Source organism: Myxocyprinus asiaticus, chromosome 26 (assembly GCF_019703515.2).
Source record: "Myxocyprinus asiaticus isolate MX2 ecotype Aquarium Trade chromosome 26, UBuf_Myxa_2, whole genome shotgun sequence".
Classification (NCBI taxonomy): Eukaryota; Metazoa; Chordata; class Actinopteri; order Cypriniformes; family Catostomidae; genus Myxocyprinus; species Myxocyprinus asiaticus.
In genome coordinates, this window is record NC_059369.1 from 9,460,146 (window position 1) to 9,473,903 (window position 13,758).

Sequence of the window (13,758 nt, forward strand, 5' to 3'; positions counted from 1 at the left end):
GCCCAGATGGCGTCTCACCAGAGTGTCTTCGATTCTGTGCTAACCAGCTGGCCCCCATCTTCACACAGATCTTCAATAGATCACTGGAGCAGTGTGAAGTCCCATGCTGCTTCAAATGCTCAATCATTATTCCTGTCCCAAAGGAACCAAAAATCACAGGACTTAATGACTACAGACCTGTCGCCCTGACGTCTGTGGTCATGAAATCATTTGAGAGACTGGTGTTGTCCCACCTGAAGAACATAACTGGACCCTTTCTAGATCCCCTTCAATTTGCTTATTGAGCAAACAGGTCTATGGATGATGCAGTCAACATAGGATTGCATCATATCCTGCAACATCTGGACAGACCAGGGACATATGCAAGGATCCTTTTTGTGGACTTCAGTTCGGCTTTCAACACCATCATCCCAGCTATACTCCAGAATAAATTACACCAACTCTCTGTTCCCATGTCTATCTGTCAGTGGATTACCAGCTTTCTGACGGATAGGTAGCAGTTTGTGAGACAGGGGAAACTCACTTCTAGCACCTGTACAATCAGCACTGGTGCCCCCCAGGGATGTGTGCTCTCCCCACTACTCTTCTCCCTCTACACCAATGACTGCATCACTAAGGACCCCTCTGTCAAGCTCCTGAAGTTGCAGACGACACCACTGTCATCGGCCTCATCCGAGATGACGATGAGTCTGCATACAGAAGGGAGGTTGAACAGCTGGCTGTCTGGTGCAGTCAAAACAACCTTGAGGTGAACACACTCAAAAAGGTGGTGATGATTGTGGACTTTAGGAGGAACCCCCCAACACTGACCCCCCTCACCATTCTAAACAGCACTGTGGCAGCAGTGGAGTCATTCAGGTTCCTGGGCACTACCATCTCACAGGACCTGAAGTGGGAGACCCACATTGACTCCATTGTGAAAAGGGCCCAGCAGAGGTTGTACTTCCTTTGCCAGCTGAGGAAATTCAACCTGCCACAGGTGCTGCTGATACAGTTTTACTCAGCAGTCATTGAGTCTGTCCTCTGCACTTCAATAACTGTCTGGTTTGGTTCAGCTACGAAATCAGACATCAGAAGACTACAAAGGACAGTTCGGACTACTGAGAGGATTATTGGTTGCCCCATGCCCTCCCTTCAAGAACTATACACATCCAGAGTGAGGAAAAAGGCTGGAAAATCATTCTGGACCCCGCTCACCCAGCCCACTACCTTTTTGAACTGTTGCCTTCTGGCCGACGCTTCAGAGCTCTGAGCACCAGAACCGTCAGGCACAGGAACAGTTTTTTCCCTCAGGCTATCCATCTCATGACCAGTTAAAATGCCCCATTGAGCATTAACTATGTGCAATACACAGTTTAGTCTTTCTTATATTTATCCAACACATCCAACCTCTTCTGCCATTTCATTCCTCTAAAAAAAACAAAAAAACATTTGCACTGTACATAACAGATTGTATTAGATTTGCACTACACATGTGTATGTATGTATGTATGCATGTGTGTGTCTGTATGTATATGTGTAATTATTATTTTTTTATTATTATTATCTATGTCTTGCTGCTGTTTTTGTATTATTTTTATATTGCTCCTGTCACCAAGACAAATTTCTTGTATGTGTAAGCATACTTGGCAATAAAGCTCATTCTGATTCTGATTTCCCCTGAAAAAGAGCCTTTGCAATGAATTCTTAAACAACGCAAAGTACTGCCTCTAAACTACCTTGAGGAGTAATGACTGCGCGGTGCTAGCCACAGCACAGTCATTAATGAGTCATAAGAAGAATGCAGTGAACGCTTTGTGCCAACAGTTAGTGGACAAGTGCTGCATGGCTGAAGTACTTTTGTTCTTTGCCACTCAATAATACGTGTATACAGTGGCCTAACAACCCTGCTTCTCCCTTAAAACATCAAAGATGCTAGCAGACATATCTAAGCTAAGAGGCCTTGTCAAAGTGAGGCCTCCATTATGTAAAACCATGCTGATGGTATTTTTATGCTGCTCATCGCATGAATAATCCACTCAAGGCCAATTTGGCCTAAGTTTAAAGTAGAGAAAAACAAACTGAACACTGACAAATTGCTCTGACGATCAGGATGAGGCCTAGGTCAGTAAGTGGGCCGCTGTGTTTTGTAATAAATTATAGAACGAAAACTCATGCTGCTCATGAAACCAAATTCTAACCAGTGAATTATTCAGATCAAATGTGAATACATGAAAGATAAGCAAATGAAAATGACAATCCAAACATCATATTAGTCATATGATGACAAAATTTTGTCTGGCTGGAGCAGAAGGAAGAAGGTACGGTTTAACATTTCCTGCTAACAATAACAGTACTTAAGAGTACATTAGACTAAGATGAAAATCACTTTACCAACCTGCCGTTTGTTCATACTGCTCTTCATAATCGAGATCGTCTTTTCTCCTGTGCCTGTCAGTGCGATTAAATGTGCATCTGTGAGTGGAAATGCAGTGATGCGCCCCCTGGTGTCCATAATGAAGAATTCAAAATGCGGTCCAGGCCAATTCACACCTATGATTTATAATATACATTTTAGCTAACGATGGGGTTTACAGTTCTGAGTCCCTGTTTGAAAATGATTTTATTTTGGAGTATTCTCATTTAATACATTTTGTTTGAATTTCAAATTACGTATATCATCAGCATATCAATATATGTTTTTAATTGAAAAATTAACATGAATTTGAGAGTTTCTTAGTCTTTGGTATGTCCTCCTTTACCCCCCCCCCCCCATCCTAAAACGTTTACTTTTAGCTTTAAATTTGATGGCAACCCTTTACATTAAAGTTGTATTCATTAAGATTAGTAAACTACATTAGTTAACATGAACTAATAATTAACAATACTTTTTCAGCACTTATTAATCTTGGTTATTGTTAAATTCTACACTAATATTTTTTTTTAAATTAGACTAAAATGTGTATATGTTAAAATTAGTTAATACATTATGAACAAACATGAGCTGATTATGAAGATTAATGGTTAAGTAATCCACTACAAGTTACTAATTACTTCTCAAACAAATCTGAATTTAATCAGATTACTTAGCTGATTACTAAATTAAAAAGAATCACATTACTAATTACATTACTTTTAAGTTACTTTCTAAAACTTTTCATGCAAAATTGTTTGTTTTTCCACTAGAGGTATTTTCTTTTAATATTCATTTTCTCACGCAATCATACACAGCACCTCAACCCTTACAGTGACACGTTAGTGACTCTTCAGTTGTCACAGAAACAGACATAATGTACATATGAACATAATTCATGTCTTAATTGTATTATACATCAATAATATTATTATAGAAACAAGTGTAACCCGAGTAATGTATTTAAAAGTAATTAACTTTTAAGTCAGTAACTGTAATCTGATTATAATATTTTAAAATGTAATGTGTTAAACTACTTTTTTATTTCCAAAAAAGTAGTTAGACTACACTAACTAATTACTTTGTAATCAGATTACACACAACACTGATCATGAACAATTGGAATTTTTTGAAATTGACATTAATCAAGATTAAAGGGATAGTTCACCCAAAAATGAAAATTCTCTCATCACTTACTCACCCTCATGCCATCCCAGATGAGTATGACTTTCTTTCTTCTGCAGAACACAAATTATGATTTTTAGAAGAATATTTCAGCTCTGAAGGTCCATACAATGCTAGTGGATGGTGATCAGCACTTAAAAGCTCCAAAAAGCACATAAAGACAACATAAAAGTAATCCATATGACTCCAGTGGTACAAATCCATGTCTTCAGAAGCAATCCAATCATTTTTGGGTGAGAACAAAACAAAATATAGCTCGTTTTTTACTATAAATATCCACTTTAATGTTGACATTCTTCTTCTTTTGTTTTTGCCAACCCGCATTCTTTGTGCATATCGTCACCTAATGGGCAGAGAGGAGAATTTATAGTAAAAAAGGACTTAAATATTTATCTGTTTCTCACCCACACCTATTATATCACTTCAGATTATATGGATTTAACCACTGGAGTCGTATGAATTACTTTTATGCTGCCTTTATGTGATTTTTGGAGCTTCAAAGTTCTGGCCACCATTTACTTGCATTGTATGGACCGACAGAGCTGAAATATTCTTCTAAAAATCTTCATTTGTGTTCTACAGAAGAAAGAAAGTCAAATGAATTTTCATTTTTGGGTGAATTATTCCTTTAATAAATGCTATCGTTCATTGTTAGTTGATGATACCTACTAGATTTACTCATGTTAACGAGTAGAAACTCACTGTGAAGTGCTACCAATTTGATATTTGATTTTGAATCTCAGATTTTCAGTGTGGTCTCAGACTTTTTAACCCCACTTAGCATTTTTAAATATATTTGCAGTATTTCATTGTGTGGAGAATTGGGTAAGTTACTGAACATTTTTAATCCACAACAAACTATTTAATATTTCTTTAAAATTGTAATTATTTGAAAAATTGAAATAACTTTAATGATTACTTCATGGGAAAATAAAATCCCATTACTAATTCTTTTACTTTTAAGTTACTTTCAAAAAAAAAAAAACTTTACAGAAAGGTTTTAGTTTTTTGATTACAAGAATTTAATTTAAAGAGTAACATGTTACACTATTTTTATTTTTTTTACTTAAAAGTAATTACATTGAAGTGACTAATAACTTTGTAATTAGATTACACCCAACACTGATCATGTGGCTACATGGTTATAAGTTCCACATTGGTATAAATAATTTTTGCGTAGTGCATATTACATTTTATTTTATGCTGTCTACATTAAAGGGATAGTTTTCCCAAAAATGTGTTCCCACTCCTTTTGTGTTCCACGGAAGAAATTCATATGTATTGAAACAACCTGAGGGTGAGTAAATTATGACAGAATTTTCAGGTTTGGGTGAACTAACCCTTTAAAGTTGTTAGGTTACTCATTCAGTAATAGCTGCCTTCATTGGAACATCATCAAGAGAAACACACCAACAAAAAAAAAAAAAAAACTGATGCGCCACTTTAGTAAATGACTGGCTCCAGGACATCCATCTGGGTGTATTCCCACAGTATAGCCTAAAACAAGCTTGCACACAGAAACACATACTCATCTAACACCTGACCACTTGATCGCTCACTATTTCAACAGCGGAAAACTTAGCACACTTTAACGCCACTTTGTTTTAGTCAGCATTAGTGAACAACAGCACACAATCTTCTCTGTATGATTAGTAGAGTGAGTCAAGTGAGGTCACCCCTCCCTCGCTCCCTTCTGTTATATACCTGATCTAGTCCTCCTCATCCATATGTGAGCAGTTGTAGATGTAAACAGTCTGGCCCAGGGTGAGATCAGTCTGTTTTGCCATGGTTGAGAAGAGAGCGAGAGATAGAGAGAGAATAACAGTCAGCTGCTCTGTTTCTCCTTCAGGGCCTGATCAGCTGCTTTCTCTGGGCAGGACTTCCTTTGTGACGCTCTTGTGTGTTTAAGTGTCAGGGCCGACTAAAGCAGCGCCTCTCTCTGTTACTCTTTCAGCCTAGCAATACTTACCAGGCCTCTGTCACTGCTGCGCCATGATCCAGAGAGAGAGAGAGAGAGAGAGAGAGAGAGAGAGAGAGAGAGAGAGAGAGAGAGAGAGGGAGAGAGAGATAGGGAGAGAGAGAGAGAGAGAGAGAGATAGGGAGGGAGGGGTTGAAAAAGGGAGGGTGAAGCAACGCTGCTGCTTTTTAACAGTTACAATCTTTGGAAAATGTTGATAGAACTCTGTCCGGGCCAGAGTAAGATCAATTCAACTCTCTCTCGCCAGCTTCCTGACATTTAATCATGTGCAAGACATGAATTATAGATAACTATAATTAAATTTTCACTAGTTAAACTGCAAATTCTTCAAATCAGCACTGGAATTAATACTAGAGCAAATGGTAATTTTTGATATCAGTAATTATATTTGCACTAGTTAAAGGAACAGTTCACCCCAAAATGAAAATTCTCTCATTATTTACTCACCCTCATGCCATCCCAGATGTGTATGATTTTCTTTCTTCTGCAGAACACAAATGAAGATTTTTAGAGAAATATTTCAGCTCTGCTGGTCCAGACAATGCAAGTGAATGGTGGCCAGAACTTTGAAGCTCCAAAAAGCACATAAAGGCAGTACAAAAGTAATCCATACGACTCTGTCTTCAGAAGCGATATGACAAGTTTGGGTGAGAAATAGTTCAATATTTAAGTCCTTTTTTCCTATAAATTCTCTTCCCTGCCAATTAGATGGTGATATCACAAAGAATGTGAATCGCCAAAACAAAAGAAGAATGTGGAAGTGAAAGTGGAGACTGATAGTTAAAAAAGGACTTAAAAAATTAGTTGTACATTGCTGAAATGTGAATACTAAATACTAAATTTCAATTAGTAAGAAATTATTTATAGATATCTGTAAATGTGTTCGAACAGGATTGAATGACAGATAATTGTGAAATAGTGAAAATGCAGTTATAGATATCAATAATTATGTTTTTTACTAGCTGAAATCTCATTTTTGATATGCAGAATGGGTATTATTTCCATGAGTAATTACTTCATTTTTATATCAATAATTAATATATTCAGTAGCACAAATGTGATCTACTGAATGTGCATTTTCTACATAATATTTTTTCTTACTTGATCCATTTATTGCTGTTTTGTGTATTGTTTTCTTGTTTAATAATTGTGTTACAGTTTACATTTTGCTGAAAATTCATTAAATAGCCCCCCCCCCCCCAAAAAAAAAAAAAAAAATTTAAATATAGCCTAGATATGTTGTGAAAGCCTTCCTCTCCCTTTTTTTTTTTTTTTTTGACTATACATAGTATGTCAGGTCTCAAACAAAGATATTCTTCTTAAACCAGTGTCACACCTTGTCCCATATAGTGTGACAACATGCCCTGCCTGGACCATATTATCGCAGAGGGTCAACGACATGCCCTGCCTGGACCATATTATCGCAGAGGGTCAACGTTTGTTCAGTAAAACTGTATGTTTTTCATGGGCAATAACGTTGGAAATGGTCAGTGGCTTTAATGTAGCCAAGATAAAAGTATGTGCCTTTACAAACACTGACTTTAACCCTTGTGCGTCAATAAAAAAAAAAAAAAGTTACTCAGAGGTCATTAGAGGACAAAAATGCCTGCGTCAAAAAACTGCCATAATAATATTATATATTAATATTATTTTCCACTTTCAGTTAGTTATTTTTTTAACCAACATCAGTCCTGATCATAACTACCAAATATTTATTCATTTTCAGGATTTTAACCGTTTAAATGCCTGTTTGTTTATATAATGCCACTGCTGTTTTTTACACACACACACACACACACAAATTTCTCAATACACACATACAAAACACACTCTGACATCCATTTTTACACATCCACACAGTTTTAGCTGCATCATTTATTCAATTGGCCTGCAGTGCTGTATAATACAGCAAACAGAAAATAGGAAAAAAGCATGTATTTTGCTGCATCTGGTGGAAAATCTAAAAAAAATTAATTTTGACACCAGGGCTCTGGAATGAAAGCATAATATCATAGAATTCATCATTTTATACTTTAATGGCACTGGGATCAAATATTGCAGGCAGGTTGTAATTAATTTAGAACATTCACATACTTTATTAACTTGTGCTCCTGCGCCCCTGCTGGTGAGAATCCACAGTGCAGTAATGAAAATCAAAAGTAGGACCGAATAATCACCACTAGAGGGAGACGTGCTATAGATTGTGACAAACGCGCAGAATGATGACGTATGAGCATACGTTTATGTGGATGATTTTATTTTTAGAAATATATACTATATATAAAATATAGCAAATCTAGCGTATGTATGGAAAAATAACATTTGTATAAAATACAATATATATGGAAATCAACATTGAAAAAAATAATAATTTTTATTTTAGTCCCACACCACTCTAAACAAAATAGCTGGGGAGATCCACAGTTTTCCATAAAATTATCCATAATTCTTACGAACTATAAACAGTACATATACAAATTTATACTTATAAATTACAAATATAGTACAAAAGTTAAAAATGAATATTGCAACTCTTAAATTTCAAGAGGCATTAGTTAAAAAAATAAAATAAAATATATATTAGCAACAACTTTGGCACTCACAGCACACTAGATTAAGAGTGAATTTGCATTTTTCATTTCCACTTCATTAATAGTGTGAAGCTGCAAACATAAAACTGAGATGAATACTGAGATTCTTTGAGTATGAGCTGTATTTAATAGTTTATGGAGATGGAGTAATGTGTTACTCTTCCCGGGATGGGCCGTGCTTCCATGCTCTTCTTTATTATAGTAAAACTTAAAGATTTTGTTCGTCAAGCCCATGCCCTTCGCCAGCATCTCCATGTCCTCTGTTATCATTTCACAATGTCTCAGCACGATCTGCTTCCAGAACTCCTCCGAATTACACAGCTGCGCACACACACATATGTTGGTGCAGCTATCATTATGAGGACTCTCCGTAGACATAATGATTTTTATACTGTACAAACTATAGATTCTACACCCTAATTCTAACCCTACCCCTAAATCTAACCCTCACAAAAAACTTTCTGCATTTTTACATTTTCAATAATACATCGTTTAGTATGTTTTTAAAGTGATTTAAATTATGGGAACACTAGAAATGTCCTCATAAACCACATTTATAGCATAATACCCTTTGTAATTACCAGCTTGTAACCTAAAAAAGTCCTCGTTAACTACTTATATATTAATAATTTATCACTTCATATTTTTGTCTTGTTTTCCAATGAAAATATCTGAACATCCATAAAAAAAAAAGAGAGAAAAATATACATTTACTTGAGAAGCAAAGTGACATAAGACATTAAGTCTTGATTTAAGAGAAATCTCTCAAAATTTAGTGATGTTTGTGCTTTAAAAAAAAAAAAAAAAAAAAAACAAGACAAGACAGCATTATTTGGCTGTTTTCCCTTTAAATTTTTTCCCCTTTAAATCCCTTTTCTTCATGTTTTTCTTACCCCTTTAAAAAAAAGGATTATTTTTTGTTAAACCATATACCCAATAATTTTTTTATATTTCTCTGAAATCGTTCTCAAATAAGTTCCTACTGAATAAGAAACATATTTGATGCTTTGTAATCAAGTGAGAGCAACAGTAATAATAGCGAATACCTTATTACCTTAGCAAGCAACACTAATTGTAAAACATATTAAAATTGTAGGTAAATCACAACATACAAAGTTTTTTTATTTACATAAACATGATCTAGTTTACATGCAATCTTCCTTAGTTCAAAATGGAGAGGAAAAGGGGCAGGGTACTAACCTTCCTAAACCTGCTTGAGGTTTGGCTGAGGTTTCCCTGGCACAGAGCCAAAATGCCAAAGAGCCAAAACCAAAGTGTACTCCGGAATACTGGGACCAAACACCACACCTACCTGTTCTAAAATCATGCAAAACATGAATATTGATACTGTATGTATGCAAACCATGATGCCTTCCTCATGGAAACTGCAATTCATTTCAGTACTTGATTCAAATCACATGTTGGAATGTAAATGTCATGTGTATTCTGTTGGTTCATGTTTTTCATGTCTTTTATTTTGAAATTCTAGTTCCTGTTACATGTCATGTGGTTCCCTTGTCATGTGATTTCATGTTTCCTTCCATGTTCATGTGTCTTGTTTTCATTGGTTGATTGTCTTGTTATCTTGTTTAGAGTTCTTTGTGTTTATTGGTTATCCTTGTCATGTGTTCTCCCATGTTCATGTATTTAACCCTCATGTTTCCATGGTCCATGGTCAGGTATTGATGTTTGTATGTATCTTTGGTTGAGAGTTAAAATGTATGTCAAGTCCAGTTTATGTTTATTTATGTTTGTAGTTAGGGTTTATGGATATCATGATTTGAATAAATTTGCACTTGGGTTCTTTACTTCATCGTCATTGCCAGCAACAACGTTACAGTAAAGCTGCAGACAAACTGGTTCTTTCCTTGCCCTGCAATCTTGCATCCTGCAAAAAATAATTGTGGGACTGTTTTATCTCTCCTGGGGGTGTCCCTCTGAATTCAGACCAGACTGAAATCTTCCACCACCTCAATTTAACCTGTTTGGTAATAAAGAGTTATGAAAATATGACTCACTAACAATGCAAGTTATAGTAAAAGCTATGTGTGGGAATAAAACAAAATGTTTACACACTGCAGAATTTTAGAAAAATGCTGAATCAAGCAATTGGTTCCCTTTCAACTAATGTCTTGGAATTTCAATTGTACCCCCATATATTTATTTAACTTATAAATAAATTATTCATTAAATGTTAAATAAAATTAAGTATAATAAATAATTTATCAAATTAATATAATAATGAATATACACACACATATATATATACAGTACACATAGATATACGTGTGTGTATATATACAGTATATATATATATATATATATATATATATTATATATAAAATTAGCAACTTTAAGGAACGCAGTAATGCATCTCAACACAGCTTTTCTACTGCAACAAATGTTCATGTGATGAGTAAAAATTTTGTTTTATTGGTTTAAGACAGCAGAATGAATTATATGTTTGTAGAACTGTGCATGAGGTGCTCAGAATATTGAACAGTTTAACCTCTTATGCTCTGTAGGATTTTTGGGCTGCCGCCTGATATTTTTCACACTCAAATTTAAAAGATCCCTGTTCACACATACAGTGGACCAATTTCATAAAAAATGGTCGAATTTTACAGATAACCCCCTAAATTTTAAGAAATAATTTAAATAATTAATAAATAACATTGTATATGTTTACAATTTTATGCTAAACATATTTTTGAAAAAGCTACTTTTTTTTAATGTCTGAAGTTTAAAAGCATGCCATTTCAGTTCTGTGTCCTCAATTTTCAAGCAAAAAGTCTTGTTTTATTCCACTGGATGGCAGGAAGTACTAGAAAAAAATCACATTATACTGATCTGAGACGTAAATGGTGCTCTAACGAATTTTAGCGCTCACCCATAGACAACAAGTCTTTTTTTGAAGTGCTGAAAGCTTCCACAATGTTTTGTTGAATATCTTGGCTTCTGAGTAGTCAAGAAGCCCAATCTAGGTGTCATTGGAAAGCAGAGATTCCCAGCTTTACAGTGTTACGTAACATTTCATCTTCTATAGATGATAACCTATTTTGGGTCTTACAGATCAGTGGTCAGCACAGAAAAGAGATGTTTGCATTTTATGCCATAACAAAAAAACTTCAGGGTGTTAAGTGTTAAAACGGCTTGCCATATAGCGCCTGGTTTTAAACCATGTAAATAAAGGAAGCAATTGTCAGGACTAAGTTGACAGAGTTAACTCAAAGTTAACTTAATTTATATATGTAATTGTTAAATATGTAAAATTAATATGTAATACACACAGCTAATATGTAAAAGTCATGGCAGGTTAGCATTTTATGTTCAGTTATTTTACTTAAAATGAAGTAGATTAATTTAACCTAAAAAAGCAATGCAAACTTAATTTATTTAAGTTTTACAAACACATCACCTTTTTACAGTATTGGTAATCATTAATAAATATAATAAAATGTAACAATGCTTAAATGCCACCTATAGAAATTTGTGTTTCATGTATTTCACTATATTTAATACATTTTCATTTTATGGACCATGGTGGAAGAACACTTCATTTCCAGGAATGCTCTAACTTGCTCAACATATTAAACAATTGATAAATTTACATTTTGAATCTAAGTTATCTGAAAACAGTGTGGTTGACAATTCCATGTACAGCAAAAACAAAATCTTTTGATGGCTATGTCAATTTTATTTACAGATTAATTTAAATGTATTCACTGATTTTTATAGAGAGAAATGTCTATAATATATATATATATATATATATATATACAGGTGCATCTCAGTAAATTAGAATGTCGCGGAAAAGTTCATTTATTTCAGTAATTCAACTCAAATTGTGAAACTCGTGTATTAAATAAATTCAATGCACACAGACTGAAGTAGTTTAAGTCTTTGGTTCTTTTAATTGTAATGATTTTGGCTCACATTTAACAAAAACCCACCAATTCACTATCTCAAAAAATTAGAATATGGTGACATGTCAATCAGCTAATCAACTCAAAACACCTGCAAAGGTTTCCTGAGCCTTCAAAATGGTCTCTCAGTTTGGTTCACTAGGCTACACAATCATGGGGAAGACTGCTGATCTGACAGTTGTCCAGAAGACAATCATTGACACCCTTCACAAGGAGGGTAAGCCACAGACATTCATTGCCAAAGAAGCTGGCTGTTCACAGAGTGCTGTATCCAAGCATGTTAACAGAAAGTTGAGTGGAAGGAAAAAGTGTGGAAGAAAAAGATGCACAACCAACCAAGAGAACCGCAGCCTTATGATTGTCAAGCAAAATCGATTCAAGAATTTGGGTGAACTTCACAAGGAATGGACTGCGGCTGGGGTCAAGGCATCAAGAGCCACAACACACAGACGTGTCAAGGAATTTGGCTACAGTTGTTGTATTCCTCTTGTTAAGCCACTCCTGAACCACAGACAACGTCAGAGGCATCTTACCTGGGCTAAGGAGAAGAAGAACTGGACTGTTGCCCAGTGGTCCAAAGTCCTCTTTTCAGATGAGAGCAAGTTTTGTTTTTCATTTGGAAACCAAGGTCCTAGAGTCTGGAGGAAGGGTGGAGAAGCTCATAGCCCAAGTTGCTTGAAGTCCAGTGTTAAGTTTCCACAGTCTGTGATGATTTGGGGTGCAATGTCATCTGCTGGTGTTGGTCCATTGTGTTTTTTGAAAACCAAAGTCACTGCACCCGTTTACCAAGAAATTTTGGAGCACTTCAGGCTTCCTTCTGCTGACCAGCTTTTTAAAGATGCTGATTTCATTTTCCAGCAGGATTTGACACCTGCCCACACTGCCAAAAGCACCAAAAGTTGGTTAAATGACCGTGGTGTTGGTGTGCTTGACTGGCCAGCAAACTCACCAGACCTGAACCCCATAGAGAATCTATGGGGTATTGTCAAGAGGAAAATGAGAAACAAGAGACCAAAAAATGCAGATGAGCTGAAGGCCACTGTCAAAGAAACCTGGGCTTCCATACCACCTCAGCAGTGCCACAAACTGATCCCCTCCATGCCATGCCGAATTGAGGCAGTAATTAAAGCAAAAGGAGCCTCTACCAAGTATTGAGTACATATACAGTAAATGAACATACTTTCCAGAAGGCCAACAATTCACTAAAAGTGTTTTTTTTTTTATTGGTCTTAAGATGTATTCTAATTTTTTGAGATAGTGAATTGGTGGGTTTTTGTTAAATGTGAGCCAAAATCATCACAATTAAAAGAACCAAAGACTTAAACTACTTCAGTCTGTGTGCACTGAATTTATTTAATACACGAGTTTCACAATTTGAGTTGAATTACTGAAATAAATGAACTTTTCCACGACATTCTAATTTATTGAGATGCACCTGTATGTATATATATATATTTTACCTATTAGGAAATGAATAGGCATACTTGGTAAAAAATTATAATGTAATTATTTGTCACGAAATGTGTCTTGGACTAATGAAATTGTGTAGTGTGACTGTGTTGAATTTCTTCGAATTGCAATTCAGTAAATCCACTTATTAGATATCTAACACATGATAAGCTGTCCATAGCTTACTGCGAACTTTCCTAACCTATTTTAACTGAACTCTGTGTGCACTTCAGATCA

General features: G+C 35.3%; 1 protein-coding gene across 1 annotated transcript in view; it reads right to left on the reverse strand.

The window, feature by feature from the left end:
• The window catches only part of zbtb38 (zinc finger and BTB domain containing 38), a 31,394-nt gene extending 25,828 nt beyond the window's left edge, over nt 1–5,566 (reverse strand). Inside the window, 2 exon segments of the mRNA XM_051656255.1 lie at nt 2,378–2,532; nt 5,282–5,566. Coding sequence (XP_051512215.1) covers nt 2,378–2,532; nt 5,282–5,300 — 174 coding nt within the window. The 5' untranslated portion in view covers nt 5,301–5,566.
• Nucleotides 5,567–13,758: the final 8,192 nt, after the last annotated feature.